General features: G+C 42.4%; 1 protein-coding gene and 1 long non-coding RNA gene across 2 annotated transcripts in view; one reads left to right on the top strand and one right to left on the bottom strand.

Moving 5' to 3' along the window:
- MYOCD (myocardin) overlaps positions 1 to 22,904 on the bottom strand; it is a 100,162-nt gene extending 77,258 nt beyond the window's left edge. Inside the window, exon 1 of the mRNA XM_019013327.4 lies at positions 22,551 to 22,904. Within this exon, the coding sequence (XP_018868872.2) occupies positions 22,551 to 22,605 (55 nt within the window). The 5' untranslated portion in view covers positions 22,606 to 22,904. The remainder of the gene's footprint in view (positions 1 to 22,550) is intronic.
- Positions 6,890 to 16,920, top strand: LOC134757589 (uncharacterized). Its single transcript, XR_010131716.1, has 2 exons — positions 6,890 to 7,053; positions 16,591 to 16,920. It is a non-coding gene; the product is annotated as an uncharacterized lncRNA (long non-coding RNA).
- Positions 22,905 to 27,247: the final 4,343 nt, after the last annotated feature.

The following is a 27,247-nucleotide window of genomic DNA, read 5'->3' as shown; positions in this document are numbered from 1 at the left end:
GTTAAACCGGGGGTACACTAGGTCTTGCTCCAGGAGGGAAACAAGAAATAGGCCAAGTGTCCTAGCAGAACTCTGATTTGTAAGGCAATACTTTTGCCCACATCATGGGCTGCCACCCAGGGCCCAAGAAGGAAAGGATCCTGAAGAAAGAAAGAAGGAAGGAAGGAAGGAAGGAGAGAGAGGAAGGAGATGGAAGAAAAAAAGGAAGGAAGGGAGGAAGGAAGGAAGGAAGAAAGGAATGAATGAAGGGGATGGAAGGAAGAAGATGGAAAGAAGGAAGGAAGGAGATGGAAGGAAGGAAGGACGGAGTTGGAAGGGAGGAGATGGAAGGAAAAAAGGAGATGGAAGGAAGGAAGGAAGAAGATGGAAGGAAGGAAGGAAGGAGATGGAAGGAAGGAAAGGAAGGAAAAAACTAAACTTTTTTTACATAAACGATTTGCTGTAAGAATTTCACAATGAATCTGGCTATCTGCTCAACTGTTTAGATAATTTGGAAGCCGCAAATAGTGGCCCAGGATCATTCCTATAAGCGATCTGTTCTGCTCTAATAAGCAGGGTTATTGCCCATCCATGCTTCAGTTCAGGTTGTACTGACAAAACTGGGGGATCAGCTGAAACCCAGAAGTCTGCTGTTGACAATCAAGGTGGAGAACAGCTGCCTTTTCCTCCATTGGGTGTAGGAGACTTTCCAATGCTTTCAGCAACACTGTTGTCCCAAACCAATAACACTAGGTATCTTAGTGCATCTCAACTCTTTGGCAATTGTTAGTTCTTGTCCATTTTTCATCCAGTATACAACATGGGCCCATGAAGTTTTATTATCCAAAGAATCACAGAGAAGTTACTGGAATCTGTGTGTTAATCTTCTGTTTCATCCAACCAAATAAATCATCCTTGCTAAAAGCATCATCCTTACCCATTTCTTCTCCCACGTTGCCATGGATACACTGCTTCCTTAACACCATCGTATTATTCAAATATGATTGATTTTCTTTCTACCTCCTCTCCACTCGACTATTTGGTTTTCGTCTACCCAACTACTCCATTTATCTTAAGTAAATTCCCCCTAGCCTTGCTCGACCTATTTGTGCCCCCTACTTGCTGCAACCTCTTCAGCCCCAAAGAATGGTCATATTTTCTAAAAGAACACCAGAATACATGGTTTGACCAGATATTTTTTTCGAACATAAATTAATTTATATTTAAACTTTTAACGAAATGATAAAATGGTTTCTGTTTATTATATACTTAATAAGTTATCATTTGGGGAAAGAAGAAAATATACATTTATTTCAAAAGAGTGATCAATAAAACAAAAATAAAAGATGAGGAGTCACTGTACCAGCCATACATCCCTCACCCACAAAGCCATCTTCCTCTATTTCTTCTAAATAGTCCACGAATTCTAGTCCCTCTAGGAATGGCTCTGCCTTGACTATGTGGGAAGGTGAAAATAACTCCCCAGATTTTACTGAGTAAACCCACATGTCTTTTTCTAGCAACACATCAAAATAATAATAATGCAAGAAATTCATCTCTCTGGGCTCCAGACTCTTTACTCATGAAGGGAAGGACTTGGTTAGAAAAAGGTGGTTTCAAATTTTTTTTAAAACATATTACTGAAAGTGTAGTGTTTTTTAGCTAAAAATCTTACACGGAAAGAAAAAAAAATAGCATGGAGGTGAACAACAAAAGCGAAACCTCTCACAAAATGTTAAAACTCTATGTTTTAAAATCATCGGTTTGCATGGTCCCCTAAACACCTTCCAACTTCGGTATGCTATTTTTATCATTTGGTTCTAAAAATCTCAAACCTCCTAAGAGATACTGCTTGGGAATAGATGAACGATTTTATTCAGGAGCAAAGAGCGGATGTAGATTACAGTGCCATTACACCAACATGGCTCTTTCTCCCAACCCATCTGGGTCCTTCGAAGCTTTCTTGCAGGATACTGAAGGCTCCAGAGCACTGGAAAGCTCTCAAATCCAGGAGAGAGCCAGCTCCCTTGGCAACAGCAGCAGAGGGAACCCTTCCTTTTCCATCAGCAGATGGTGGTGGGCTTTCACCACTTCTGCAGCACCTTTTCTTACAATGGACTCTTGGCTACTGTTAGACTCTTCTGTACCCTGCCTAGCAACCAGTGCCCTTGACAACTACAAGAGCTATCATTTCATCAGACCCATGATGCTGCTTGTACTCCCATGCCTCTAGACTGTGTCCATGTTTTGCAGATACAATAAGCCCTGTGTCTAAATGGAAACCTTCTTTATAACTTGAGTGTTGTACAGTTAGATGCCAAATTCCAGAATTTTGTGAAAAATCAAAGTGTCTTAAAAAGAAAACTGGGCCTACATTCAATTTCTGCTTTGCACACAGGTGAAATGCCTACAAGTGTTGACTAGAAGTTCATTCAAATTTCTCTCTGCCCTGATATATTGGCAGGATGTCTTGCAAGTCACATAAGAGCCTGGGAGAAGAGCCCTTGTTCCTCCCACTAAATAGCCATATGACTTTGGCTGAGACACCTCTGCAGCTTCAGTTTCCTCCTCTGTAAAGCAAGAGAGATGAGCTGATGATGTCAAAGGCTCCTTGGAGGGCTAACATTTCATGCCACTTGGCTTCATTTTTGACCAAGGTCTGTTTTTGTAAGTCTCCAAATTCAGGGCTCTGAGATTCCTCTTAATCTCAAGTTTTTCCCATGAGATTACAATATTTCTTGTAAAAGTTCTTAATGTTATGTTCAAAGGACAGGAAAACGCTGCAAGATTGTAAAGCATATCTCACCAAGGGGTCTAAGAGGTTAAGGGTGAAATGCAGGGTACCAAAGTGACCCTTTAGAGGGAAATGTCAACTAGAACAGCTATTACTTCTATGGTGACTCCAGAAGGCTTTGGGATCACCAGGCCAGCCTGGTGCTCATGCATTCGTGTGTGTATCTACAAATTCAAGTTCTCAAATAGTATTGAACAATTCCTTGCTATTTGTTGAGGTACCTCTAGACACCGGGAATTATACAAAGCAATTTAAGGCATATATACTCTGATGGAGAAAAGATACACATGCTTGAGTTAACTAAAGTGTTAGGCAACATGTTATTAAATAATCCATATATGTAGAAGGCTACTAAGGGCAGAAGAACTGAACCTTTAACTTTTCAAGTGAGAAATTTATGGGTAAGATGCTAAAGGGTATTCTTGACCAATAAAATAACTTTTTTTTTTTTTAAGCCAGTCTCAATCTGTCTCCCAGGCTTGGAGTGCAGTGGCATGATCTTGGCTCACCGCAACCTCCGCCTCCTGGGTTCAAGTGATTCTCCTGCCTCAGCCTCCCGAGTAGCTGGGACTACAGGCATGCACCACCACACCTGGCTAATCTTCTGTATTTTTAGTACAGATGGGGTTTCACCCTGTTGTCCAGGCTGGTCTTGAACTCCTGACCTCAAGTGATCCACCTGCCTTGGCCTCCCAAATTGCTGGGATTACAGGCGTGAGCCACCGTGCCCAGCCCCTCTGCTTTTTTTTGTTGTTGTTGAGACAGGGTCTTACTCTGTCACCCAGGCTGGAGTGCAGTAGTGTGATCTTGGCTCACTGCCAACCTCTCTCTCCTCGGTTTAAACATTTCTTGTGCCTTGGCCTCCTGAGTAGCTGGGATTACAGGCATGTGCCACCATGCCTGGCTAATATTTTTTCTACTTTTAGTAGAGATGGGGTTTCACCATGTTAGCCAGGCTAGTCTCGAACTCCTGACCTCAAGTTATCCACCTGATTCGGTCTTCCAAAGTGCTGGGATTACAGGCATGAGCCACTATGCCTGGCCCAAAATGAATAAAATCTTAAATCTGAAATAAACATGGCACTTCCTACCCAGGGCTGGCTTCATAAGTGTATAACTTGTGCTGTGAAAGAGCCCTATTTTTAGAAGGACCCTGTGCTTGGTTTAATGAGGTGCTATCACCATTGTGAAATTCTTTTTTTTTTTCTCTTTTGAGACGAATTCTCACTCTATTTCCCCAGCTGGAGTGCAGTGGCGTGATCTCAGCTCACCGCAACCCCCACCTCCCAGGTTCAAGCGATTCTCCTGCCTCAGCCTCCCGAGTAGCTGGGACTACAGGCATGTGCCACCATGCCTGGATAATTTTTGTATGTTTTAGTAGACACGGGGTTTCACTATGTTGGCCAGGCTAATCTTGCATTCCTGACCTTGTGATCCACCCACCTTGGCCTCCCAAAGTGCTGGGATTACAGGCATGAGCCACTGCCCCGGGTCACCATTGTGAAATTCTTAATCATTGTTGAACAATGGACCCTGCACTGTCATTTTGCACAGGGCTCCATAAAATATGTAGTGTTCCCCTAGACATTGCCTTGTTCAAGGAAAAGGTTCCTATTTGGGAGTGGTAAGGGATAACACTGTAACAGGAGTTAGGAATTCAGAAAAAGAGGGCCATGGATGCTACGTTCCACTTTCTCCTGTAGAAAGAGGGCTACACTGGCATGTTTTTGAGCAGCAGAGTAACTCAGCAACATTGACATTGTAGGAGGACTCATCTGATGCTAAGACGATGGGAAGAGACAGGGTTGGTTTGGAGACTCTCATCATGATCCATGGATAAGGAAGAAAGTCCACTTGGGAATAAATAAAAGAGGGCAAATTTGAGAAACAAATGGAAAAAAAGAATTGCTATGTCTTGATAACAAATTAATGAAAAATGGAGAGAGAGAGAGAGAGAATGAGAGAAAGAGAGATGTGAATTAGACTTACTTATATGACACACTCTTTGATCAGACTTTTGAAAACAACAAAAGCACTATTACTATGATTATTGGTAGCCAAATCGGTAGGGCTGCCAGGAGCCTTTGAAGTAATGTCTTCATCTGGGAATTTGCCAGTAAGGTGAACATGCTAACGTCATTGATTTGTCCATTCATTCATTTCATTCATTCAATATTTACTGATCACCTACTGTACGTCCAAACACTGTCTTAGACATGAGGGATCCAGCTGTGAATAAAACTGTCACAAGTTCTGCCTATGGAAAGTTTACAGCCTAGAGAGGGGGAAAGATGTTAAACAAATAATTACAATTTGGGGAGTGTCATGCCAGGAGCTTCATGTAGTTTGGGAATTAGGGAAGCTTGTCTGGCCTTTTCTCCCAGGAAACTCAAACAAATAAATAAAAGGAGTTGTCAGGCCCACAGCATTTAATTTGCCTCCTTCCAGTTCTACTTAACAACAGCTTGTATGTGTATGTGTATGTGTGTGTATCTGTGTATGTGTGAGTAATTTTCATTCCCGAAAGACTTGACAGGCCTGATAAGAAAGAAAGAATGAGAGACAGAGAGAAGGAGGGGGAGAGAGAGAGTGTGCGCGTGCACGAGAGAAAGCGACAGAGGAAGACAGAGACAGGTACTGACAGTAAAGTTGTTGGTGACAGTGACAAATGAAAGAAAGGAGGGGAAGCCAGTGATGCCTCCCTTTTATTCTCTTCCGAAACGGTTTTCCACTGGGTTTAATAGGAAATGCTTTTCTCCTCTGCCATCCACATGGTTTTTGTCTCTCTTCCTAGTCCTAGTTTTTGTTCTGAGGATGGGCATCCCTCAAGCCAGACTGAGCTTTTCCCTAGGAATTTTGGAAATGGGACTGAAAGAGAAAATTCAATAGCAGTCGGAGGTGGCCATTTTCACCCACGTGAATTGGGAAACAAAGCCAGTCAATATTGCGGGAGACGACGGAGCACAGAAGACGGCCAGAAGAGTAGCCTGAGAGTGTTCAAATCCCCAATTCCAGCTTATTTCCACCCAAGTCGCTAATACATTCCTGTCATTCAGTTTGATGAGATACCCCAGTATGTTTATAATAAGTGTTCCTTTTTGCTTAAGCTTGTTCAGGGTTTCTAGTGTTTGATTCTCTATTATTTGCAAACAAAGAGGTTCCATATGATAATTATTGAAGAGGGGCATCCCGTGGTGGCAGAAAGCTATCAGCACAACCAGGTAAAGCTTTGAGATCTACTTTTAAATCCTGTTCTACCAATCAAAGACTTCTGGGTATGTGGATGCAGGTATTTGTAAAAGTGAGCAAAACGTACACTTCTGACAGAATGCACATGGCAGTTATCATACTTAGGACCTGGGTTAAGAAGTGTTGAACAGCAGCTTGGATGGCTATTTATGATGCATCCTCTCCATATGGTGCCAGGTCAAGATCACAAACCCTGGATACAACAGAGCATGAGCCCCCTGAAAACTCTCTCCGCGAAAAGGGCAGTGGTACCTGTTTATAATTTAGTCTTTTACCTTCCCTTTTCTGTTGAATCCTACCCTAGGTTTAGCTGGACGCATCCTTATATGTAATCTTTGACCTTGACATTATTGCCTTCAAGGACACTACCAGGCATAGGTCTTTGGGAAAGCTATTGGCTGATAAATGAATAACTTCCTAGAAAGTAACAAGCAGGACCACCATCAGAGGCTTCTGGTCTCCTCCAGAGCTGGAAGCTGATACTGTGTGGCACACATCATATGTACAACTCTCCTCTGCTCTTCCTATGCATGGTTCACCCACCAAATTCTTTCCTTTGCCTGGCATTATCTGACTCTAGGACAAAGCCACTGTTCCCCACCAGTGGCCCGTGTCATCTGTGGGTCTGACATGTTCCTCTTTGGGGTACAGAAGCATCGAATTTCCCGGTAAAGAGAAGAGGGTGGCTGACAGAATGCTTGGAGAAGGTGAAACGAGAGACCTGGTTATCTGCGTCGGTCTTGCCCCAATCCTGGCCACATTTCCCAAACAAGGCTGACAGCCAGGGATGATTTTTGTGTGGAGTGCTAATGCCTGAGCTCAATTTGCTCCTTGCCTTCTGATTCCAGGTACCAATGATAACTGTTCCCTAGCCAAATGTTGCCCTGCATGCTGTTATCTGTTGTATTCACTGACCAAGAATAACATAGGCCTGACTGTCTGCTCATCTACTGCAGGGAGTACTCAGAGAGGACGAGGTGAAAATGATGATCAGGTCACTGAGGTAGCCCTCGATGGTCTCAAGGAACAAGGTGAGCTCTGGGGGGTGCTGGGCTGGCCTGGCCTCAGTGACTCTTACAGGAGAGCACTCAAGCAGCGAGGGCTGAGACCAGGTACACGCTGTTCTTTCTTCATCCTAAGGGATGTCCCGGCTCTGCTTCCTTTAGGGAGATTAAGAGATATGAATTCAGGCCAGCATCTAGTGCTGGGCACTTGGCGAGTCAAAACCAAGAGAATACTGAAAGCCAAAAGGCTCGGTCTCAGAATTACCATGCAGTGATTTCAATGATTGAGCCTCACGCATGGGCTCAAGTTGTTTTAGAAAGATGTCTGTTCACACGAACACTGCGAAGCTATTCTTTCCCTAAGCACCACACTCTGAGTTTGTCAAAACATTTGAAGAAGACTAATTCATGCCTCAAAAGGAATTCTCTCTCACTCACAAAGCTGCCAGGTTTGTGAGCTTGAGGCTTTCATGTTAAAATAACTCAAGACACTAGAGGAATAGGGAAGAAAAACCTCAAGTGGAAATGCCTTACGATGTCACTAAGAGGGCAGAATCCACAATTCACATGCTCACCGGGAGGATGGGGTGGCAAAGTCAGATGGCTCAAGCCAGCTCTGACTGGTTCGGATACTTGTGCGAAGCAGTACAGGGTAGCAGTCACAAGCATGGACTTAGAATCCAAAGGTGCATGAGATCAAGTCCCAGCTTTTCCATTTACAAAGCATGGGATTTTGTGATAGCTCCTTCAGCGCTGGAGGCTTGGTTTCTTCTTCTATGGATGGGAGGACGTAACAACAGTACCTCCTTACAGGATTGCTGTAAGGATTAAATTAGCACACGCAGCAGGCATGTGAGCATCAGATAGTTCCTGGGGTGCTCTATTGGGGTGTAGGGAACCTCATCAAAACCCTCTCCAAGTCAGGGAGGACTGGGAAGCAGCTGACAACACTGTCACTACAAGTGTTCAACTAGCATGGCTGTTTAGCCGCGGGGAACTTTTCCTTCCATCGCAAACAGGTCCCTGAAGTACAGAACAGAAACTCGGCAACTGACATAAACAATTTCAAACAATAATTTCAGAAGACAAATTGCTCCATCTGGGCACCAAGATTCCTCTCTGAGGCTTTCCCCACTTGTTTATGTATTCTGTGGCACAGAGCCATGAGTGAATTAAGCAGACAGCGCGCACACACGCCCGGGGCCGGTGGGAGGGGCCTCCGGGAAAAGGACCTGCCATTTGACCCGCGTTCCTTGAAAGCTATTGCTGCAGAGATGCCTGAGACAAAGGGACTCAGATTTACGCCTTCTTGTGTTCGCTTGTTCATCGAGAGAGGCCACAAGATTGGGTGCCAGGAGATCTGAGTTCAAGTGCTTCACCATGCTGTATGTGTAAATTCGGGCAGGTCATTCCCGTTTCTATACCTTAGTTTCCCATCCCTGTAAGACAGACGTCATTATACTCACCTCTAGGGTAATTATAGTGGTCAAATTAAGAGCCCTTTATCCCTAATAAATTACCACATGAAGATTAATGAGGTTAACCGTGGGCATCCACTAAGTAGCTGAATAAGAGTTCGATATAAAGGGGAATTAGAGTTTGGAAGAAAGGGTGTATTTTATGAGGCAAAGAAGTTCTTCTAAAATTAAGAGGAGAGTCTTTATTCCATGGGGCTGTGGTTCTTGAATACAGGTTTACGTTCTTTTGAGAGCCTAAGTTAAGCTTGTGATATATACTATTCTATTATAGCATTTAAAGCATGTATTGCCTTTTCTGACTATAAAACAAGTGCGTGTTCATTATAGAAAATTTGAAAAATGTATAAAAGTTTCAGGATGAAAGGCAAAATTAATAGGAATTCAAGTCTGCAGAGATAAGCAGCATCTGCTAATACTTTGCCTTTTTTCTTCTGATTCATATACCTGAACATGGATATAAAAAGGTACCTACCCTACAATTTCTCAAGAATTGGGACTATATCATATGCAATTCTGAAACCTCCTTCTTGCATTGTAAACATCTTTGCATCTCACGATCCTTTGAAAACACGATATTTAAAGTGCATGTTAAATCCCATTTTTTATGTATTTAAATATTTTCTTTTTGTTAAGCATCTCCAGTTTTTCCCTCGGTTTTACTGTAGCACATATACCGTTGCAAAGAGCATCCTCAAAGATAATCTTTACCTCTCTCATACTATATATATGTTATATATCATATACAAACATATGCATATACATATATATAAATGTAGGTATATTAACCATTCTTTAAATGTTAGAAAATAATCCTGGCTCTACTGTTAGACACAAGGTTTTGAAACAACCAAACATGATGCTTGAGAATACTTTCTGTCTCTGGGACATTCTGTAGTGTCATGCTCTAATCTATGTGTTAAGAACACAATCCTTTGTGAAGGCTGCATTTCTACTAAGCCAAGGATTCCTCTGCTATCCCTATGCCTCATTCTGTCCTCCTCTCCCAGCCAATCCTGAGTTACATTTGCTGAATTTCCATCTCTCCTTCTCATCTAATTCTTTCAATCTTGAAGCCAGTGCAGATGGCTACCATGTTAAAATAAAAAATAAAATTAAAAAAAAAAGCTTTAAGCAGACGGACTGTTAGGTTGAGAGAGGAAATAGGTTAAATGCCAGGCATCTGCCTATCTGAAAAGACCATGTTCCCTTGGGCTGCGCATTTCTCTGGGGGACCATGTGGTAAATTTGGTTTTGCAAGCCCCGAGACAAGAGTTCTAGGTCTGAATCTGCTGGGTGACCTTGAGCCAATTTCTTAATGTTTCTGGAAACTCAGTAACCTCATCTGTACAATCAAACTCGTAATCTCACAGAATTGGTAGAAAAATATCACGAGGTCAGGAGACTGAGACCATCCTGGCTAACACAGTGAAACCCCATCTCTACTAAAAAAAATACAAAAAATTAGCCAGGTGTGGTGGCAGGCACCTATAGTCCCAGCTACTTGGGAGGCTGAGGCAAGAGAATGCCATGAACTCGGGAGGTGGAGCTTGCAGTGAGCCGAGATCGCGCCACTGCACTCCAGCCTGGGCAACAGAGTGAGACTCCATCTCAAATAATAATAATAATAATAATAATAATAAAACAAAAAAATAAAAATATTAATGAATATGATCTTTTTTGGTGGGGGAGAGAGTTGAATACATCAAAGAAACAAGAGGTGCTATAATTTGGCAGACTGCCTCCAGCTGTCTATCCTCAAAACTTTGTTCTCTCTCTCTCTCTCTCTTTGGTTTTATATTTAGACAGAACAGCATTCTCAAGTATAAGAGAAGAGGATCTGGGCTCAGCCATGAGCCGTTGCTGGTCCTCATAGCATGTAATGATCTTGCTGAGACCCAGACAAGGCTTGGCACTGTCTTCAGAGGCATCAAAAGACCAGATCCAGAATAAAAACCACACCTCACCGGAGAATAAGTTTAATTATTATGCCTTTTCAGTTTTTTTTTTTGAAAGGAAAAGACTGATAATAGATATATAAAACACTTTGCAAAATACAGTATAAGTTATATAATGACAATAATTATCTTCATAACTCTCAAGCACAATCTGGGGTAAAAAGAAATGATAGGCTGGGCGTGGTGGCTTACACCTGTAATCCCAGCACTTTGGGAGGCTGAGGCGGGCAAATCACGAGGTCAGGAGATCGAGACCATCCAGGCCAACATGGTGAAACCCCATCTCTACTAAAAATACAAAAATTAGCCAGGCGTGGTGGTGCACGCCTGCAGTCCCAGCTACTCGAGAGGCTGAGGCAGGAGAATCGCTGGAACCTGGGAGGCGGAGGTTGCAGTGAGCCAAGATGGTGCCACTGCACTCCAGCCTGGGGACAGAGTGAGACTCCACCTCAAAAAAAAAAAACAAAAAAAGAAAGAGAAATGATAATAGCAGCGAATCTTAAGAGAAATTCATGAGAGGCTGGTCATTGTGAATTTAGAATCAATATGATATCTTATAATAACATAAATAATTGTAAATTAACATATCAAAGCATATTGATATAAACATTGATATGAGAATTAATATACATTTTTTTTTTTTTGAGACAGAGTCTCACTCTGTTGCCCAGGCTGGAGTACAGTGGCGTGATCTTGGCTCACTGCAAGCTCAGCCTCCTGGGTTCACACCATTCTCCTGCCTCAGCTTCCCTAGTAGCTGGGACTACAGGTGCCCGCCACCATGCCCGGCTAATTTTTTGTATTTTTAGTAGAGACAGGGTTTCACCGTGTTAGCCAGGATGGTCTTGATCTCCTGACCTCGTGATCCGCCCATCTTGGCCTCCCAAAGTGCTGGGATTACAGGTGTGAGCCACTGTGCCCGGCCTATATACTTTTTTTTAACTTTTATTTTAAGTTTAGGGGCACATGTGCAGGATGTGCAGGTTTGTTACCCAGGTAAACGTGTGTCATGGGGGTTTGTTGTACAGATTATTTCATCACTCAGGTATTGAGCCTAATACCCATTAGTTATTTTTCCTGATCTGCTCCCTCCTCCCATCCTCCACCCTCCGACAGGCCCCAGTATGTGTTGCTCCCCTCTATGGGTCCATGTGTTCTCATCACTGAGCTCCCACTTGTAAGTGAGAACATGTGGTATCTGGTTTTCTGTTCTTGCATTAGTTTGCTAAAGATAATGGCCTCCAGCTCCAACCATGTCCCTGCAAAGGACATGATCTCGTTCTTTTTTATGGCTGCATAGTGTGAATTAAAGTATAATTAATATTCATGTGTGAATAAGATAGCTACCATTTATTGAGTACATCAGCACATCCCTGCACTATGTCAAGCACTTTTTATATGCTTTTCCACTAAAACCTCAAAAATTTCCATTGAAGGAGGCATTCTTGTTTCCACATTCACGCATAGGAAAGTAGAGGGTTGAGAGCTTAAAAGCATGCACTCGAGTTCATATCATACAATCAATAAGGATGGAGGCCAGGATTTGAAGCCAAGTCAGCCAGATGGCATACCTATACCACATATACATTGAGATTTTCCAACAAAAAGTAATAGCAGAGTTGTGGGTTTTCGGTCTCTTAGTTGAGAAGCAAGTTTCATTGGTTGTAGTTTGAGTTGTGAGCACGACCCAGGATTAATGAGAATTTGAGAACAACTTAAACCTCCCATGGCCTCAGCCAACTCCCGATTTAGCTGCTATGCAAATATGGTATTGTCAACCCACTCCCTATCACTCCATATCTTAAAAAAAAAAAAGCAAATAATACTCAGTATAGGAGATACTGGATAATTGTAATCAAGAATATAAGAAAGAACATAGGAAAATTTAAAAATTACTGATAATCTCACCACCCAGAACTAATCATTTTGGGAATGGATCCTTCCAGGCTTTTTTCCATGCATGTGCTTTAGCACTTTTGGTATGTTTTGATTCTCAACTTGTTGGGATTAAAGTTTTTTAACTTTTAAAATAAATTTCTTTTTTTACTGTCTTATGGTCAAGACATTTCTGTGTGTGTGTGTGTGTGTGTGCACGCGCACGCACAGGGGGAGGGTGCTAAGTCTAAAATTGTATTCTATATCAAGTGAGAGGATTAAAATATGTAATCAAATTTTATTTAGTGTCCACGTCCTCTAAATCTTCACTTAAATCTTTGCCTACTTTATTAAAGACTTACAGATACGTTTTTTTTTCCCCCACCACTATTAGGATGTCAATTTCTTCTTATGTTTTAGGCATATTTAAAAATTATGTAGATACGAATACAGTTTTATTTTAAAAGATGCAAATGGTAAAGGAAAGATAAGGTGTTGCTCTCTGTACCCATGGATACCATAACGAACAGTTCTACTTATATCTTTGAAACTTCTTTTTTCTGTGTACTTATATATAAATACGATTGATTGATTGATTGATTGATTGAGACGGAGTCTTGCTCTGTCACCCAGGCTGGAGTGCAGTGGCGTGATCTCGTCTCACTGCAACCTCCGCCTCCTGGGTTCAAGCGGTTCTCCTGCCTCAGCCTTCCAGGTAGCTGGGACTACAGGCTCGCGCCACCAGTGCCGGGCTAATTTTTTGTATTTTTAGTAGGGACGGGTTTTCACCCTGTTAGCCAGGATGGTCTCGATCCCCTGAACTCATGATCCACCCATCTCGGCCTCCCAAATTGCTGGGATTACAGGTGTGAGCCACCGTGCCTGGCCAATACTTTTTAAAAAACATAAATGAAAATATGTTGCCGGATTGTTTTATAACCTGAATTTTAAAAAATTAATTCTGTTTTGGAGATCTTTTCACATCAGTTCATATAGAATTTTATCATTTCTTTTTGCTTTGCATTGTGTTTTATTGTATTCTATACTGTGAATATATTGTAATTTAATGAATCGTTCCCTTACAGATGATGTTTATGCTGTTTCTATCTTTTTTAGGTTAGGCATTATAAACTGTGATAAAATTGTATCTGTTAAGACTTTACAGTATGGATAGCTCACCAACACGATAGGTGTATCTATGTCTTCATGCCTATTCAATACTCGATATTATCAACATTTTAAAATTTTGCTAATTTGAAGTTTTTAAAAAATAGTATCTAGATCTTTCACTTTGCATTTTCTTGAACGCTAGTGAGCTGAGTATATTTCATGTGCTGACTGATTATTTTCCCCCTTGAATTGTCTTTCCCTTAGGTTGTTTGCTTTAAATCTTATTGTTCATATAAGTCCTTTTAATAATTTTGTCTCACGTATATTTCCAAGTATTTTTTTCAATCTACAGTTTGATTTTAAATTTATTTTGATGATTTTTTAATGTGGAGTTTTAAAGTGTTTAAGTGACCAAATATGTCCATTTTTATTTCTAACCTGTCCATGGCCATAAGCTTGGGAAGGCTTGTCCTACACTGAGATGAAAAGATTATTCTCCTCTGTTTCCTTCAAATATTTTATAGGTTTCCTTAGCTCTTTAATCCATATGGAATTGATTTTAAGGTATATCATAAAATATCTCAATTTACTTATTTCCAAAGAGATAGTCAATTTTCTCAACAAACCCATTACATATTTTATTGTAGATTTGGACAGCCACTGTTATCAGAGGTTAAATCTATGCGTATATACATAAGTGTATATATGTGTATGCATGCACATACACACAATTCTCATCCACTGATAATAATTGTCTGTTTTACTTCTGGTACTAACTCCTAGATATTTCTTATATAACTATGTTTAATGTCTTAGAGCAAATCTCTTCTTCTTGTTGCCTTTCAAAAATTTCTTAATTTTTTTTTTCTCAAATAAACTGAAGTTTAAAAAGTCAAGTTTTATTAAAACCCCTGGGACTTTGTAGGAATGACATGTGTAATTTATAGGTTAAGTACTAGAAACAACTAGTTTGATAAATCACTATTTAGGAAATCAAGGACGATAGCAGTAATTGGATATATGCCTGGAGTTGTAGCCCAGAAAGAGGCACATTAAATCTACTGGGTCAGGTATGTGTGTATGGTTATGCGGTGGGGCAGGGAAAGAAGGAAAGGAGCTGTAGGTTATAATAAAGATAATCATCATGGGACAGTGGAACAAACATGTTCATACCTGGCCTCCAAGTTGTCTAACATCTTTGAGCCTCAGCTTCTTCATCTCTAAGATAGGAATAATCACATTTTTGTAAGGATTAAATGAGATGATAAAGGTGCCCACAGATAATAGGTTCAGTAACTCCTAGTCCTCTTCTCTTCCCTTTTGATGAGGCATGAGTCATATTTGGTAACAGGTGGTCCCTAAATAGCAGACCACATGGAAGTTTCCAAAGGCATTAGGCAACTGTTACTCCTTTTCCTTTTCAATCTCTACTGAAAAGGTATGAAAGGCTCATCAGATACCAGCCACCATTGGGTAAGTACCCAAGGTTACTCTGAGTTAGTTACACAGTAGGGACAAGCATTCATCGCCAAATAGAAATAGGCCTAAAGTTAAGTTTGTTACGTTGTAAGTGCTCCAAAAATACTAGCCATCATTACAGCTCATAAATATTCAAATCCATTATTCCCACACTTAGGCATTTACTCTAAATAATGATCAGCCTACAAAACAATCCAAAGGGAGGAAAATATTTTCTTTCTTTACATGAAGGATTTCACAGTAGTGTTATGCATACAGATTTTCATAGTAGTGTTATTTATAATATAAAGATTATAACTGGCTTAATTTTCCAATACAAGTGGAAAAGATTTAGTAAATTACTATACACTCACTTGGGGGAATATTATACAGTCTTTAAAGCAAAAACTATGTTGCTATGTAGCCGCTTGAAAAATATTTATGCTATTATACTAACTGATAAAAAGGCTGAGTTTAAACTTATGTATATACTCTGATTATCATGTTGTAAAAATCTTTATGCAACTGGACAAGGACAGAAAGAGAACACAAATGACAAAAAATATAATGTATTGAGAAGAACTATTGACCTATTGTTCAATTAATGTTGAACAGCATTTTCTGGATTTAACTTTTTTGGAATCATTTTTTAGAAGCTCCAGACAGGGCAGTAAGTCTCAAATAAATAACAGAAAGTTCCTTGTGGAACTTTACCTAGGACTGAAAAACCAGCCCAACCAGTCAGGAGAAAACAAGACTGGCTTCCTAAGGAGAGTGTTTCCGGAAATAGAAAAGGCAGAATAGTTTATGGGGTATTTTCTAGTCATTTCACATCACCTGTGAAATGAGGATATTGCCTGGAGTTATTTGACCATATTTTATGAGAAACAACTAATTTGATGCTTTCGTACCACTTAAGAGGCCAAGGGGAAGGAGATACAAGTTGAGGAGTGAAAACTTACTCAATGCAGTAGTTCAAACTGAGGTGTCAGAAGGGATTGCTGATAAAGACATACTAAGTGTTTGAGGGTCTGTGTATCCATTAATCATTGCTGCACAAACCGAGTAAGAGCTAGGGGAACCCAATACATACATTTTACAATATTACAGTGGCTTGATTCACTTTGAATTCAATTTCTTCTCTAGTGATCTAAAGTAGCTGAATACAGCAAACATCCATGAGTCAGAGGGATTGTACTCATAAGAGAAGTACCCCAATAGTGAAAAGAAAGAACTTATCTTCCCTCACCAGCAGGAGAAAAGAAAGACATTATTCTCCATTTTGCTATGCTCTGGAAAAATAAAAGTCACAAAACAGTTTTATTTATTCTAAATTTCTGGGGATAAATGATACATTTTATTTTAACAAAAATTAGACACCTCTTTCTGTTTTATCTAAGAATAATGATCCAAATCTCATTAAGTAAAGCTTGACTTACTAGCTATTCTGAAACATATAAGCATTATCTGCCTAATAAAATAGAAATTCAAAGTACTAACATCATAAGGCTGCAAAACTATTATTGGGCTAATGGTCATTGTTGTTGTTATTAATCCTATTTGTGTTCAATGAAAACTTTTAACTACTCCACACATAAGCAAGAACTCTTATGCAACTCACATGCCACCAGATCCAGTAATCCATTTCCACGCAGTGAATAACGGTTCACTAATTTCTTTCTTTTCAGAAAGAAACCCTTAATAATTCTACAAAGATCTTTCCCTCATAGAGGTATGAGGATGTGAAGACCATGAGTCATTTTACCAATATGGAAACAGAGGCCCAGAGAGCCCTGGGAATATAAACATATTCCCAAGACCACGGAGTCCCAGATGGGCTCCCACTGTGACTTGGCCCACAAGACAGAAGGAATGGAACCAGGAAAGCAGAGACCTGTGAAATGCACCTGCTGGCTCCTCCCCCTTGATCTGGACAGAGATGTGGGATACCTGTTCACCATTCATTAGATGCTTGGGAAGCCTTGCTAATTAGATGAAAATAAAGGAAATGAAAAACAGTCTGTTCTAGCATCTCCTATTCAGGTTTGGCTTTTTTGAAGCACGTAAAATTCTAACCCTGGGTGGAGCATTTTGCTTCTGCCCTGCACTTCTGTTATTCTTCAATTTAATCCAATTAGAGTAGAGCACATTCAATCTGGTTCAAGCCAACTTGACACAATCTTGCTAACTGTTTCTGTCACATGCTGTAGCAGATAAAAGACAAATGCCACTCTTCCTGGTCTTAAATAATTTATATGTTTTTTAAAAAGTATCCTGGGTACACAGAATTGAATTAATCACAATCCTTGGTTCATGACACTGTCACACGATCGTCATTGAGCCATAGATGACCTTTGTTTAATTAATTTGCTTAATAACACATGGACACAACTACTGCCTAACCTAAGAACAATAGGGATAACCTGCTTCTTACCTTTCGGCTACACCCCTACCTCCTTATTTAGCCTCTCCCACTGTGCTATGACTTTGACTTTTGTATTTATAGTCACTCCTCTCCTTTTTGTTCTAGTTTTAGTACACACAAACACACATCTAACAATAAACCTATATTGCTTGTTTTTGATGTTTTTGAATAGACTTTAGAGGAAGAATAAAACCTATCTATTCAACATATATTTAACGGGTTCCTTCTCTGTGCCAAGCATAGATGATGTGAAATGACTGGAAAATACCCCATAAACTATGTTAGGTGCTAGAGAATAAAGACAGTAAAAACCAAACACGAATAAAAAAGTAATAATTTCTGCCATTATGGACAAATAATAAGCAAATAAACAAGTAAAAGGTTTAGTCTGTCCAATAGTGATAAGAGCTATGAATAAAACTAGGGCAGGGAAGGTGGGGGTTGGGGTTCTTGCTATAGTGATTAAGATGGTGAGGGAAGGGCATGGGAGCTGTGAGTGAATCGAATACAGCTGGACTTGAGGAGACAGGAATGGTCTCAAGCAGGTGGCTTGAGCCAGACCCCAAATGTTCCTTTAACTTTTACATTCCATGTAGAAATTAAAATATGTTCATTTTTTAAGGTCCATTAAATTGTATTCTCATATGTAATGCTTTGATCAAGCATTTACAAAAATATTTAGGGCCATTCCCTTGGAAAAGTATTGAATCTTAGGGCTAAAAGCAACTTGAAATAGAAACCAGTCAAAACCCTCTATTTTGTAGAAAGTAAAAATGAGATCTAAAAAGGTGAATTAAATTATATATACATACATAAATATTACATAACATGGGAAAGGTACTCTTGTAGGTTAAATTATTTGTTCTAAACTAGAAAACTAATTGCCAATGAAGGTAGATAGTCTGGGCTTCTCTCGAGCTCATGGTGAAAATTTCTTCAGTACTGTCCATTATGATAAAAATCTTGGGGGCCGACTTCTTAGGCTAACCTCAATGTCTGAGAGAGAAAATTCAGTGCCAGAGATGTTGAGGATTTAGCTTAAAGTAGGAATCAGTCATCCTTTTAGGTTGTCTGAAGGATGGAGAATAGAGAAACGACAGAGAGAGATGACTGCAGGGTCTTGCTGAGATGTCCCTTGCCCTCTCTGAAAGGACAAGCAACCAATTACAGGCACCAGGGGCCTGATCCTGCGTCTATTGGAGTAGAAGAACACAGTGGGGTGGGTCCCACTACCTGAGTTCAGCCACAGCCTCTTGAGTACCTGCTTTGCATGTTCTTTGCCTTCTTTTAACTACAGCTCCAACCTCTGGAGCCTCTGCTGCTTGAGCACCGGCCTGCCTGCTGAGCTTATCTTCCTCCTTGCCAGACGACCAGAGACCAGAGGTGAAGCTCCCATGTTCTTCCTCACCCATAAGCTGGCTGTACTCTGGGGGACCTAGGGTTCATTCTCATGGTACCCCCACCCCATCTGGAGTTTTCTGCTTTCATGCCTAAAATACAAGTTTTACATTTTGGGGAGTCCTTGGGGACCCAGAGAATCTCAAGAGCTTGACAGGATATTGGATGGGGCAGCAGAAAGTGTTGATCAAAAACCACTCGGATTGGTCAAGAGATCGAGACCATCCTGGCCAACATGGTGAAACCCCGTCTCTACTAAAAATACAAAAAATTAGCCGGGCGTGGTAGCGGGCACCTGTAGTCCCAGCTACTCAGGAGGCTGAGGCAGGAGAATGGCGTGAACCCCGGAGGCGGAGCTTGCAGTGAGCCGAGATCGTGACACTGCACTCCAGCCTGGGCAACAGAGCGAGACTCCGTCTCAGAAAACAAACAAACAAACAAAAAAAACCACTCAGATTGTAGGTAGGGTTGCCAAAAAGAATAACAGGGCCTAGTGAAATTTGGATTTCAGAGAAAAGTATGTCCCAAGTACTGCTATATAGTGAAAAAGTAATCACCATTGCTTGGAAATTCACATTGAACTGAGCATTCTGTATTTTTATTTGCTAAACTGAACAAGCTTATATTTGTGGGGGTGGGGTCAAGTTCATGGCAATTGCCAGACTTTGCCTCTGTTTGGGCGGTTTAAGATGGGGAAGTGGGAAAGAGAGAGAGAAGCAAAAGAAACACAATGATTCTTTAGAAGCAACATCCATTCATGGACCTCTCTCTCCACTTTTGATCCTTTATGTCTGAGGGCTGTGTGTGTCTGTGTGTGGCACACATACGTACCTCCCTGTGTGTTTTGTAGGACACAAGGATTGATATGGAGGAGAACTGTTGATAGTGACACTGATTAGATATTGAATAAACAACATGAGAAGATTAAAAACTGTATAAATGCAATTAGTTTAAAATCAGCACAAATTACTACATTCATGTAAACTGCCTCTCCTTCACACACAATTGCCACACAGCGCAATCACAGTTACACTTGTTCCCAGTCAATCTTTATGTGTTTTCAGAGAATGATAAAATGTTACCAAAGGGGTCTAAGACATTGCCTAATCCAACCTCAACATTTACCGATTAAATAACTGAGACAGAGAAACTGACCAACCGCCGGTCCCACTGCACATCAATATTAATAATAGAAAAATGTTTTGTAAGAGCCTTCTAAGGCCTGGGCATTTTTGAAGTTCTCTACTTCACATTTAATTCTCACAATGACCCTATAGTCATCCTCTTTATTCAGGTGAGGCAAGTTGAGGCACAGAGAATTATGTAATTTACCTAACGCTCAGGGTCATGTAGCTAGTGAGCAGAGACCACTATGAAAAACCCAGCTAGTCTGGCCCCCGAGACCCACGCACTCAACCAGGACACCCTTTGGCTTCTCAAATGAGTTTATATCACTAAACATGTTCATACATGTAAACTTTCAGAGCTTACTGCTGCTGTAGCATAATTTTGTCCTTAATCACGAGGTCACTCAAATACAGCTTATAGAAAGTTCGTCGGCCATGGTTGACATCGATGATGATTTCAGAGTAAAAGCAGTTATCTGCTCACTTATAAATAAACCCCGTCACAGTGGGTCTGTTGCTGTAATCAGAGAATGGTTCTGTTGCATTTATTTTTTGAAATATGTTTAATGGAATACATAATACCACGATCTACTATCAAAGCAAATATTCGCAGTGAGATAGAAACAGTTTTATGAGTTTACAGTTTGAGTTGCTTTTGAAAGAGAAGGAGGAGAAGAAGACGATGGAAGAGAAGGGAAAACAGTGAAAGAGAGAGAGAGAAATCAAAATAAAGTCAAGGCCCTTATTCCCTGTTGGTGACAAAATAAAAGACATTCTCTTAAAGAGAGGCCCTCTTGTTAGCATGCCGCGACCTCAGTGCTGCCACAGCCATAGTAGTAATTACATCCAGAAAGAATAACCACCATTCAAACATTACATTTTCTAAGTTTTACATTCCACTTGCTTTTTTCTCTTGTCTGTCAAGAGACTATCAATGTTTGCATCTCAAACTCCAGATTCCCTGTTTATCAATGACGGGAGGATTAAGGATCCCTGCTTCTGCTGTGATATCATGTTTTCCCGAAGCTACCTTTCCTTATGACACAAAAGCCTGCACAACTTTAAAAAAAGTGAGGCTGGAGTTCTCTGAAGCTCCAGGATCAGGGTCTTCAGGGTCTACTTAGGAGACACCAGGACTCCACAAATCCACTGAGACGGAAGTTGGGAGTGTGGCAAAAACTGTCTTCCCTCTCCACTGCACTTTAGCTGAAGGAGGGATTGATAAGCGTTTTGCAAGTCTACTATCAAGTACATCACCAGATCCTTTTAGAGACAAACCAGCACCCCCAGACCCTCCACATTTAAACTGGCAAGGAAGCATTTGAAATGAATGCAGCTTCATAGAAAACAAATCTACATCCTCTCTTCTTCAGAAAGGTGGCAGTGTTGCCTTACAGTTTTGACCGAATACAACGCCGTGGTGAGGTCTCTAGCTGATTAACAGATCCACCGCCTCACCTCACCATGGAAAGGAAAGGAAGGACTTCATCCACTGCCGACCCCGGTGGCTGGCAGACTCATCCCAGAGCTTCAGGGGCAGTGAGGCTTGTGACCGCCTAAGCTCTTGAGTTTTCAACTTGCATCAACAATGAAGATCCTAAGAAAATCTCCAGTTGACCCCACAGGCATCTAAAAACCAAGGGCATCTAAGAAAGTCACAGATGAACCTTACCTCCCAGCATCTACATTTTTCCTTTTTCAACCATCCATCCCAAGTGAAACAACTGAGTTGGCCCCATGTAGAAGGGCTAAGGAAACTTTAGCTTAGCAACCTATGCCAGCATCTTTCTGACACCTGTTATGTCTAATGTTCACATCAGAGTTCTCCTAAAAGTCATCAATCTAAGTAGAAGTCCTACATTGTTGAGTGTGTTGTTAACCAGTTTTCTAAAACCAACATTATACACAGAGCTACTGAAAAATAACTTCAGAAGTCAAGTGCTGCTTTGTCTAAACGTGGAGACCCACACAGACACCTTCCATGGGCGCGTGTACAAGCCCTTCTGGAGAAGCGGTTAGAGCTCCCGTCTCTCCCTTCCACTCACCTCCACTCAGCGTCCTTTGAGAAGTTTCTCCATGTGCCACTAACACAGAAATTTTGGGGGAAATTCTCTATTTATAAATATCAGATGGTTTGGGAAAAAATATTTGTGGCACTGGGCTTTCTTTTTTTTTCTACAGTGATGTCATTTTAAATACTTGGTGTGCTCCAAATTTGCTATTTTTACTTCCCCCAAGTGACTTTTTTTGGGAAATACATTTGTTTGGATTAGCTACATTTTAAGTGACCCCTGTACGTAACACACAACATCAGGTTCATCTTCTCAGCGATTATAACCGATACTACGCAGCTTCCAAACTTGAAATCCCTTATTTGTTCATTTCCAAAGTTGCTCCCTCTGAATGTATCCCTCCAAAATTTCTATTCATAGATGCAGAGAAAATAAGATAAAATAAAATAAAAGGATTGGCCTTTTCACAGATGAACAACCACACTCGACCACCCAAAGCACTTACAACGGAAGACACGAAAGGCCCCCAAAGTCAAACAAAACTCTTCGCTTCCACAGTGTGCTTTTGGGGAACAAAGTTGAGGTAGACCTGGCAGGCTTTGAAACATTTATTGGAAAGCAGTTCTAGAGTTGAGAATTGCAGAAGAGGAAAGTTTAAGAAGGAATGCTAAATGCCTTAGCCCTACCTGATCTGAACTTGCTCCTAATCAGCAAGGAATGCTCAGACCCCAGGAGTGTCATGTTGAGTCTCAGCAAGCCGCTGGTCCCTTGGCCAGGCGCCCCCTGTTCTCCACCAGCAACAGGCTCCCGGGAGCCCAGCTGACCGCAGCTAACAACCCAGAATTCATCCAACTCTCCGTGAGCTCCCCTGGGTAGGAGTACAGTGGCAGCCAGTGTCCCCAGAAAACTGGCGCCTCCCCCCTCGCCGTGCGGGGCTAATTAACTCTTAGCCGGCGGGACCCTCCTCCTCCTCGGAGGTTGGCCAGGAGCAGCGCGGCATCCCAGGCGTTCCTGTCTGATGTCATAGGCTGCCGGCGATTGCGGAGAATCGCCACCACGCCTTTATGAAGGTCCCAACTTTGCCATCTGATACTCTTTACTACTGACAGGCGCTCAGCCAATCAGGAGCGGCGAGCGGGGTCTGGGGACCTGGAGCCGCCGAAGCCGTCTCGGGAGCCGGCTCTTAACTCTTTGCGGCGGGCCCCGCAGCCGCCGAGGCACAGAGGGCGGGAGCAGGGCCAGGGGTCGGGAATCTGGGAGAGGGGCGCGAGCTGAAGAGCGGATGCCCGGAGGAAAGAAGGAAGGGCTGCGACGCCGCGGGGCTTGCAGGTGGTTCGCGGGGCTGCGGCAGCCGCTGGGAGCTCCGAGGACCTGGGGATGGGCGTGGGCAGCCGGGGCTTCCCCGGCCAGGCTTCTGCCTGCGAAAGGGAAGCGGCCGGGATCTCCCGCCAGCCGGCTGCAAAGGCTGCGCGAAAGGGCGTGCGCGCCCGCGGGACAGTTCACGCGGGGCAATTTGGAAATAAGCTGGACCCCTGAGAAGAAAAACTTCCGACGGACCGAAGCCCACGCATTCCCCTCGGTTTGAGGGGCTGAGGGCACTGGCAGAGACGATTCTGTATCTCGCAGCTCCAATACTGGACTTAGATGCATTTCCACGGGGAAATGGAAAGGCTTTCATTTTCTAGGATATGCTTTTTGGGGGGACAAATGTGACTCGGTGCATCTGGAGATCCAGCTGCGACACAACGCTCCCACCTCACAACCCCGAGGGAATGGGAAAAGATACCTGAGTTGGAGTGTAAAACCTACTGGGCTCTAAATAGGGAGGGGCTCTGGAGCAGGGGGCAAGTCAGAGCTCGGGCTGGGCTTAGCTTGGGAAGGCTCAAAAACTTTGCCTGCGAATGAGTCTCTCCTTAGGGGAAAATCCATTCCGTAACCGACCCAGAGTTATTTGTGCATCTGGCCGAGGTGTTATAGGCACATGGATCAATGAAATAAAACAAAGACCCATCTCTCAAGAAGCCCGTTAAATAGTTGGTGGCTCAGAACATAAAAACCACTCTGTATACGTATATAATTAGGGCTTATTTGCAACTTCATATGCACGTGGACCCCGGGTGTCGTCTATTACACACAAGCCTGCCTGTATCTCTACTACGAGTCCTTAAAAGATCAGTCGGTGACAGATGGAGACCCGAGGTGACAATAGCTCATGGGGACAACCTCTAATGTCCTGGTCCCGGCCTCTGCCCCATCCCCTGTTGCTGAAAACACATTAGAGGGGTTAGCCCTAGAGCTTACTCTCTGGATCTGAGCGGGGCGATTTTGTAAATAAGGTCTTCAGGGATAGACACCTTCTTGCTGATGTGTCAGAGACGAGGAAGAACAATCCATCCATGTTCCCTTTGGGGATCTAGTCCTGGCCTGGGCGCCTGTCTATAGGCTGATTTCGTGTGCAGGAGCATCTCAGCGATTATGTAACATCATTCTCCCATTCCTGCTATAACAAATTACCACGAATGTAGTGGCTTAAAACAGCACACGTTAATTATCTTGCTGTTATGGAGGGCAGAAGTCCAAAGTGGGTCTCAGGGGGTCAAAATCAAGGTGTCAGCAGGGCTGCGTTAGTTTCTGGAGGCTCTAGGGGAAAATCGATTTCCTCACCTTTTCCAGCTTCTAGAGGCCGCCCGAGTACTTGGCTCATGGCCGCTTCCTCCATTTTTGAAGCCAGCAATCGTGGGTCAAGTTCCTATTGCATCTTACCGCTTTAATGCTCCCTTCCCCACCTTCTGCTTCCCTCTTCTACATTAACCTTACGGCAAAAATAAACTCTATCATAAAGTCAGTTTATTATCCTCCCTAATCTCATCTACTGCCTGGATTCCCTTTGCTGTATAATGTAACCTATTCACAGATTCCTGGGATTAGGACATGAACATGGGAGGAGAGGGCATGATTCCGCCTGCGATCTTTCTTTCTCTTCTACCTCTCCTGGTCTTCAGTCAACCCCCAGCCCCCTGGTCTTCAATGAGAAGAAGGAAAGTGGAGGGAGGTTTGGGAACGGGTGCACACAGGAGTCTGGAAGGGCTCTGACCGGCTTTGAGATGTGTGTGGCAGGGAGGTACTCTGCAGGGAAGAGATTGGTGGGATAAGGAATATTGCAAAATTATCTGAGCAGAGAAAACTATTTTGAGCAACATTAAAAAAAGAAAAAAGAAAAAGCCAAACAGATTTTTATCCCGAAGGCTTTGGGGCTGAGAAGAGATACATGGCAACTTGGCAGAGAATTATTTTTTCAGTGCAAGTTGGGATGAAATTAGCTGAAGCCAGCATTGATTGTAGGGTCTGCATGACCTAGATGAGCTGGCCAGGAGTAAGTTGTTTTCTCTCTGCAGGCCTAGGGGGAGTGTGTGTGTGTGTGTGTGTGTGCGTGTGTGTATGTGTGGAGTGTGGTGTGTGTGTGTGTGCGTGTGTGTATGTGTGGAGTGTGGTGTGTGTGTATGTGTGTTTGCAGGGAAGCAGTTTCTTTTTTTCAGTGAGTTTGGGAAATGCCAATAACCATAGCCCCCCTCAATTTTCCCATCACAGTGTGGAGCTACTGACATATATCCTGAAATTTATACCTCCTATGGCTTGGAATATCTATGGTTATAAATATGCTCATATAGAAGTTCATCATTTCTCCTCTCTAGCCAAGCACTTTTGGTAAAACAAAAAAAATTTTTGAGAGGGGTGGAATTTGGAGATGTTCTCAAGGAGAACAGAACTCCTAAGCTGCTAGGCTCGAAAAGCAGCAGGCTAATGCAGCAGCGGCATGCCGCCAGGCTCTGTCCTGCAATGTCACCCACCACCTTGGAGTATGTTTTCCTTGCCAGGCTACTCCATGACCTTCTTTTCCTGGGGCTTGGAGTAAGCCCGTGATGTGACACAAAGGCAAGACATGAGCCTCCAGTGTGAGAAAGATCTTCTTTCCATCAGGATAATCCTGTACTTTGGAGTGAATTATTGGAGTTCTCTGGGATACTCAACGTCTTATCTGTAAAATGGAGTTCGAAATATTTACTTCCAGGAAGAGTTGGGATATTTAAATGAAAGAATACATGTGGGGTGCCCAGAACAATTTTGGTGTGTTTTATTTTATTATTATTATTTATTATTTTGAGACAGAGTCTCGCTCTGTTGCCCAGGCTGGAGTACAGTGGTGCGATCTGGGCTTACTGCAACCTTGCCTCCCGGGTTCAAGAGATTCTCCCTGCCTCAGCCTCCCGAGTAGCTGGGATTACAGATGCATGCCACTGCACCCAGATGATTTTGTATTTTTAGCAGAGATAGGGCTTCCCCCCATCAAGACCAGCCAAGCTGGTCTTGAACTCCTGCGCTCAGGTGATCTGCCTGCCTTGGCCTCCCAAAGTGCTGGGATTAGAGGTGTAAGCCACCGTGCCCGGCCCTGGTGTGTTTTGGACCCTTCTTTTTACTTCCCCTGCCCCAACCATCTCCAACCATTCATGAAGATTCCAAGCAATTCTGTCTCTTTTCCCTTCATTTTGGCTTTCTCTCCTTTGCTGTTAGTTACCTGTGTAATAAGTTGCTAGACATTTAGCAGCTTAAAACAATGCACGTATTTATTATCTCACAGTTTTCATGGTCAGGAGTCCAGGCATGGATTATCTGGGACCTCTGCTTAGGGTCTAACAATGCTGCACTCAAGGTGCTGGCTAGGGTGGCAGTCCCATGAGAAGCTCAGTGTCCCCTTCCAAGTTCACTGGTTATTGATAGAATTCAGGTCTTCGCAGTGTTAGAACTCACAATGGCTTGCTTTTTTCCAAGGCCAGCAGGAGAATGTCTTTTTCTTTCTTTCTTTCTTTTCTGAGACAGAGTTTTGCTCTTGTTGCCCAGGCTGGAGTGCAATGGCCTGATCTCGGCTCACCACAACCTCCGCCACCCTGGTTCAGGCGATTCTCCTGCCTCAGCCTCCTGAGTAGCTGAGATTACAGGCATGCACCACCACCCCTGGCTAATTTTTGCATTTTTAGTAGAGAAGGGGTTTATCCATGTTGGTCAGGCTGGTCTCCAACTCCTAACCTCAGGTGATCCACCCTCCTCAGCCTCCCAGTGTTGTGATTACAGGCATGAGCCACCGCACCTGGCTGAGAATGTCCTCTTTTAAAGGGCTCAGCTGATTAGGTCAGGCTTACCCAGGATAATCTTTCTTTTAACTGAAAGTCATAGTAATTAGGAAATTTATGTCTGAAAAACCTCTTCATCTTTGCAAATAATGTAACCTAATCATAACAGTGCATCCATCACAGTCCCTGGTCTCTCCCATATTGAAGGAGAGAAGATTATCCAAGGGGATAGCTCACTGAGACGTCACCTTTCAATT

This window comes from Gorilla gorilla, chromosome 19 (genome assembly GCF_029281585.2).
Source record: "Gorilla gorilla gorilla isolate KB3781 chromosome 19, NHGRI_mGorGor1-v2.1_pri, whole genome shotgun sequence".
In the NCBI taxonomy this organism is placed as follows: Eukaryota; Metazoa; Chordata; class Mammalia; order Primates; family Hominidae; genus Gorilla; species Gorilla gorilla.
This window is presented reverse-complemented; position numbering and strand designations above follow the sequence as displayed.